General features: G+C 34.2%; 1 protein-coding gene across 1 annotated transcript; it reads right to left on the bottom strand.

Annotated features, from left to right (window-relative positions):
- Positions 1–1,250: 1,250 nt before the first annotated feature.
- On the bottom strand, positions 1,251–2,171 carry LOC101989330 (olfactory receptor 5AC2-like). The gene is given in 1 exon segment (XM_013352923.2): positions 1,251–2,171. A coding segment is annotated over 1 exon segment (918 nt). The 5' UTR covers positions 2,169–2,171.
- Positions 2,172–7,241: the final 5,070 nt, after the last annotated feature.

Here is a 7,241-nt window from a genome sequence, read left to right as displayed (position 1 = left end):
AAGTACATAAAATAAACACCTGATCATTCTGCCTATTCCTGAATAATAACATGGACAATTCTAATTGATTATAAAAGCTAGGCCTTAGCTTAGGCTTGCTCATGACTAGCTCTTTAAAAATTAACCCATTTATATTAATATACATTCTGCAATGTGCTCATTGCCATTTTTCAGTACCATACTTCTGACTTCCTCCAAATCTATCTAGTGAATCTCTGCCAACTCATATTTTTCCCAGAGTCTATGTCTCCCCAGGAGTCTATAATGTCCTCTCCTGCCTAACTATTGACAACTCAGCTCTCTATTAAATTAATCAGAAGTTTCCTTAAGTGCATGAGGAAGAACAAAGACACATCTACACATAGTGTACAAAAATATTATCCCAACAATTACACAACTGAACACTTCTGTATACTATAGCAAATGTAATACACTATGTATTTATATCAGTACATTTATACATATAAATATATGCAATAGTAATTTTGGAAAAGATCATAAACTTGAAGGAGAGTAGAAAGGGATATAGGGAGTGTTTGGGAGAAAAAAAGGGAGAAAAATATTGCAATAAGTTATAGTCTCAGAAAAGTTCTATGACTATCTCTAAGTGAAATATGTGAAAAAGAGACACATAGGAAGAAAAAAGACAGACGATTTGTAAAAATTTAAAGTTTCCTTCTTATGTTTAATGAAAAAATTGTTTATTGTGATAATTAACATGTTAACTTTGAGAATTTCCATAGATGTAAAATAAATATTTTTCTCTATCAGGTTACTCTTAACTGCCAGGCATCTACATTTAAGTGCTTGGATGTTATTCTTCCATGTAGACATAACGGAACTAAAGATTATTTAAATGAACTTTGCTTTGAAAATTATTAGGGGGGAACAATAGGTGTTAAGCCAATCAATTATGGTTCTGAATTGCTTTTTTATAAAAATAAGCTCCAATAGTTGTAATACGTATCTTAAACCAAAAATGTATTAATTAAAATATTAATTACTTAGTGAATAAACTTTTACAGAGAGCTTAAATTTTAAAACAACAAATGGCAAGGATTAGCTATTTCTGTCTTTATTAACTATTTTATAATAATGTGACGAAGACAAACTTTCACAATATAGCTTTTATTCCTTTAAAAAATATGTAAAATTTTGATTATGTGAAAAACAGAGGATCAAATTTTATGATGCATTGCTAAAAGAGAGGAAAGGTTATACAAACATTTAAAGTGATAATCAAATGATTATCATTTTATAATTCTTTTCAGTGCACCTAAAACTTCCTTGTTTCTTAAACTGCAAATAAAGGGGTTTAGCAGAGGAATCACAACTGTGTAGAACAGTGAATACATTTTATCCTGGGTTTTACCTGGTCCAGACCCAGGACTGACATACATGAAGAGGAGAGTGCCATAGAACAAAGAGACAGAGAGCAGGTGCGCACTGCAGGTGAAGAAGGCTTTCTTTCTGCCACTCTTAGACTTCATGTTCAGGACAGCAAATAGGACACGGGCATAAGAGACTACAATGGTCAAAGAGGTGCTGATTTGTATGGAAGAAGCAATAATAAAAGTCACCAATGCATTAAGTGATGGATCAGTGCAAGAGATTGTATAGAGTGGCAAGATTTCACAGTAGAAATGATCAATAATATTAGACCTACAGAAAGTTAATCTGGATAATAGTCCTATAAGAACTGCAGGATTTAGGAAACCAATTATATACGACATACTGATTAACACAGTGCACAGTCTTTAAGACATCACTACTGTATAGTGCAGAGGATTGCATATGGCCACATAGCGGTCATAGGCCATCGCAACCAATAGGAAAACTTCTGTGGTTGCACTGAAACAAAAAAAGTAATATTGGGCAGAGCACTCGCCCAGGGATATCATGTCATTCTTATTTGAAAATTTCATAAGCATTTTTGGAGTCACAGAGGATGAAGTACAGGAATCAGTAAAGGCTAAATTTCCAAGGAAAAAGTACATGGGAGTGTGAAGATGGGGGTCCTTCCAGATGAGAAAGATTAAGCCTAGGTTGCCCACCATGGTGATGACATAGATGGAGAAGAACACCAGGAACAGGGGAACTTGCAGCTCTGGACGATCTGTTATTCCTCTGAGGACAAACTCAGTCAGCAGGGTCCTGTTTCCTTCCATCACACCCACTCAGGACTCTCACTGCAAAGAGATGAGACAAAGAAAACATGACCAAGATGAAATAAGAATAGTAGCATATGATAGTCCACATTAGTAAATGCCAAATGCTCCTTAGTATATAAGAACAAAGAGTATTCTTTGTTCTTTTGTATCTTTCCTGACATAGGAATCATTTTTATGCAATTTTTTCTATATATATTTTGTACCATGCAATTATTTGAAAGGTAACTAAGAAGGCCAGAGACATTAATTTACCTGGCATTAAGCATATTGCCTTAAATAGCTATAAATTAATTTTAATTCAATATACATTTATACTTTGCTTAATTTAAATACATTTACAATATATATTAATACAAAATTTAGATTGAGAAAATGCAAAATATATTTTATACTAAAATATTTTAGAAACAAGCTCAAGTTGAAAATCATATGATATGAAATATTATTTTACATAATATTTTTATTCTCAGCTATACTGGGTTTTGAAATTGCTGAAACTCTCCAGGTTGCTCTTCATCCTCTGATGTTTCTTTTGTCTTCTCAGATGGCATCATCCTACTTTCTTTTCACAAAAACCATTAAATGTTCTTGTATGGGAGTAAAATAGTATTAGTTATTCTTGTACTTGTTAGAGTTATATTTGTGTCATATCCTAAGTAGTAATATTCCAAGATATGAACATGCCTCATAATAATAAAGAAACTTAAAATACTCTTTTTCTTCTGTGCTTTTCATATATGTTACCTGAATATAAATTTATTAAAGACAACCATAAATATTCAGTACAGTTTCTCATTTGTTTTCAACAAAATATATGCAAGTAAACATTATTCATTTCTTTATGGGTTTACAGACATTTGAAGAAAATTATGATTTTTTGTTTGTGACAATGAGCCTGTAACTCTATGTTAATTCTTGATGTAACAAGTCCTTTATTTTAAGATAAAACACATAGACACACATGTATGCACAACTTTTAATGTATTAATGATAGACCTAAGAAATATAATTTTTGCAAAAATAAAAAATTTTAAAAGATAACCAGTGAATTTTGAATGCTTTAATATTTCATTTGTAAATGGATTTAAAGCAATGTTAACAATGTCACTGTGTTTCCTGACACTGATATTTTCTTGAGAGATGTTGTGAAACTAATGGTGCTGTGTAACATTGCATAACTCATCACTGTAGAGTCAATGGCCAGTCTCTGCAATATCTGCATTGGCAGAAGTAATAAATGTTACATCTACATAAAGAATCAAGTAAGCAGAACATGGAACTACCTACCTTATAATGACCACAGAAAAAACATGCAAGGCAGAAATTTTCTCAAAGTCACATGTACCCATGAATCTAATCTGTCAGGACAGTGATGCTAGATCCTAGAATACAGAAGGGAGAGCATTCACGTTGGGACCACTTTACAATGTTTCTGTAATAATAATATGCACAGTTCTGGGCATAAAGTTGTTTGTGTGTCTGCATCACTATACTGCTGATCTAAAATTGGAGCTGATCACTAGAAATATCAGGCATCAGGGTCTAAACTTCCATTTGAAAAGAATAGCCATGAAGTATTAAGACAAGTCCAACATAAGGGATTTCCTACCAACCTAAACTTTAATATTTCGAATATTAGTAGTCAATATGAATCATATAACACTTCCAGTCCAGAATATGTAATTTGAATAGACTATTTTTCTCCAATCATCTGCATTATTTCCAAAGAAGTAGTAAAGGATATCTTCTTAGAGAAAAAGGCAAGAAATAATCTTCAGGCAATGAAAATATGTAGACCTGAAATATTATTCGGAAATTTGCACAGGGGACATTTTGTTCCAAATAGACATATAAACTGTTCTGTGAAATTTACTCACCTATATATTTTTCTGAAAATTTTGAAAGAGAAAATTTGCATGGACTTTATTGGATGCTGAAACACAATAGTATAAAAGCAGGTATGTTTGTAAAATTTATTAAATATTCCACTGTCAAATCTCAAAAAAAAACATAAAGTGATCTTTGTTTTATGTTTTCCAAGAATTTAACATACATAAAATGCAATTGCTGTGGAGGACCCTTCCTTTCTTCATGTTCCCCAGATTCTCAAGAAATCCAATGGCCAGGTGAGGAAGAAGACATAGAGGCCATTAAAAGCCATATAATCCTCTGACTCCAAGAAACAGAATTTATCTTGACTATGGCAATTACAAAAGTAAAATCAGAAAGGGTAATTTTACTTATAAAGAATCAAATCAGAACAGTTGGCCACATAGAATTTTATAAAATCACATGACTGAGCACAAATCTTGGAAGTATAAAATCACAAATATGTGTCAGTAGGGATTGAGAAAATGTAAAAAAAAAGTATTTCCTTTAGCCTTCCAGGACTATTGTATGTCACATTTGTTAGAAAATTTCCTTAAAAGATACTGCCACATGATAATTTTATGCAAATATTCACACATTATAATAAACTTTTTCCAGTAAAGGGATTGGACCATTAAAGTTGAAAATAAAATTATTTTTCTCACCAAATTCTTCTGAAAATAGCTACAAACATAGATGTAATGAAGCATTTTTCTCCATGAAGATACTAGGCCTCAGCAACAAGACTATCAGTAACAGTTGTTCTTCTCAGGTTAATTTTCTTTAAAAAAAACAAACTCTAAAGAATAGTTATTTCTTATTACCTTCAATACTATTTTTAAATCCAATAGTAAAACTCCCTGAATGCTATGAAAAACTCCCTATAGAATAAAATCAATCTGCTGGGCATTGATCATTACTCAGATAATTATGACTAACAAACCTATTGTAGTTAGTCTTACATAGGATTTCTAGCTTTCTAAAACACAATTGTTAAAGGTCAGTTATAAATAAGTTTATTAGTTCCACTCACATTCTTTAGATATTTTAGAAGCTATTTACTTACCATCTTACTAACTCTTCAATCGATAATAATATTATGCTTAGGAAAAGTTTTTGTTTTCCTAAGTATATACATTATATTTTAATATAGATATTAATAACCATTATGTCAATTTGCAAGTGTTCTCCTAGAATTTGCATAGTAAAACAAAATTTAATATTTCAGATTCAATAAATATAAACTATATTGTTTCACATCCTTCTTCAAATAAGAATAAATCTTATTTAAACATGATATTTTCAGTCCCAGTCCTCTCTCCCCTTCTCCCCTTTCCCCCATTCCACCCCACCCCCCAGTTCCCAATTTTTTGCCCAGCAATCTTGTCTACTTCCAATATCAGGAGGATAACTATATGTTTTTCTTTGGGTTCACCTTCTTATTTAGCTTCTCTAGGACTACGAATTATAGGCTCAATGTCCTTTTTTATGGCTAGAAACCAGTTATGAGTGAGTACATCCCATGTTCCTCTTTTTGGGTCTGGCTTACCTCACTCAGGATAGTGTTTTATATTTCCATCCATTTGTATGCAAAATTCAAGATGTCATTGTTTTTTACCGCTGAGTAGTACTCTAATATGTATATATGCCACCTTTCTTCGTCCATTCTTCCATTGAAGGGCATCTAGGTTGTTTCCAGGTTCTGGCTATTACAAATAATGCTGCTATGAACATAGTTGAACAAATACTTTTTATGAATGCTTTACCCAAATATAAAATCAACAAATTTAAAGTGGCTTACTGAAATCAAATATCAGAATAATGGTTAAAGCAATGAAAATACATAAGACATGAGAACAAATTTCTTCAAACACATTGATTACTGGTGAATGCTGATAGCGTTTTCATGCATTCATCTCCCTCCTATGCATCCATATGTTTCCAGTTGTATATATGGTATTCATATATACTGTCAAAATTTAAATGATGTGAATATTCTTATACTTTCCTTAAAAATAAATGATATATTTTCTAATCTCCTAACTTGAAAATTTATTGGTGTTGTTAGGGTTGCTGTCCTGCCCAGTTCCCGCAATCATTAAGTCCCAAAGAAATAACACAGTAGTCTACATTAATCATAAGCTGATTGGCCCATTAACTCAGGTTTCTTATTAACTCTTATAACTTACATTAACCCATTATTCTTTTATATATTAGCCACATGGCTCGGTACCTTTATCAGTGTGGTAGTCACATCTTCCTTCTTCTGTGTCTGGGTAGGACTGCAAAAGAATGGGCTTCCTCCTCCCAGAATACTCCTGTTCTCATTGACCCATTTCTACTTCCTGTATGGTTGTCCCACCTATACTTTCTGCCTGGCTTCTGACCAGATCAGCATTTATTTAAAATATAATTGACAGAATGCAAACCATTACCCTATACCATGTGGGCTTATTTTTCCTCATAATAGAAGCTTTATGAATGCATTCCCATACCTAAACCTCAGGAAACATTGTAGGAGAAAGGTAGATATTTTGTAGGGCTGGAGTATCAGAACATTTGCTGTGAGGTATGTCTTCTAGGAATATCAGAAGAAACATCCAAAAATTCTCACCAACGTTGCTGGAAAATTTGTGTTGAGTAAGAATAACACCAATGAAAATGCAAAACAAGATCCACAAAAACCCATGAGACCTCAGCTCTATATAAAGAAGTATAGTCTAGGGCCCTGTTTAGGTACTGAGGAGTTCCATCTGGACGGATGAGTGTGTGCTTTCCAGGGGCGAACTGTCCCGGAAGAGAGCACAGGCCCCCCCCCAGCTCCTTCTGCAGGGCTGTCTTTCTTACACACGACCCCCAACCCCCCACAAGCCTGCGTTTTCTGCTAGGTCCTCTGCTCAGGAACAGTTTTCTGCTCCTACACTAAGGCGACCCACCCAGAGCGGTGAGTGCCGGGCAGGCCTCAAGGACCCCCTGAAAGGGAGCCCGGGCACCTTCAGCTTGTGCTCCAGGGGTGCCTGTGCACTCCTGGATCTCGTCCCGCCGGCACGGTTTCTTCCTTTTGTCCCCGGATCATCGGGCTACCAGGCGGCCCTGTTTAGGTACTGAGGAGTTCCATCTGGCAGGCTTCAACCCCCCCCCCAAAGGGAGCACATGCACCTTCAGCTTTTGTGGCAGGGTGTCCTGTGTTCTACTCATCCC

This window comes from Microtus ochrogaster, chromosome 2 (genome assembly GCF_000317375.1).
Source record: "Microtus ochrogaster isolate Prairie Vole_2 chromosome 2, MicOch1.0, whole genome shotgun sequence".
Classification (NCBI taxonomy): Eukaryota; Metazoa; Chordata; class Mammalia; order Rodentia; family Cricetidae; genus Microtus; species Microtus ochrogaster.
The sequence above is the reverse complement of the archived record's forward strand: the minus strand, read 5'-3'. Positions and strand labels throughout refer to the sequence as shown.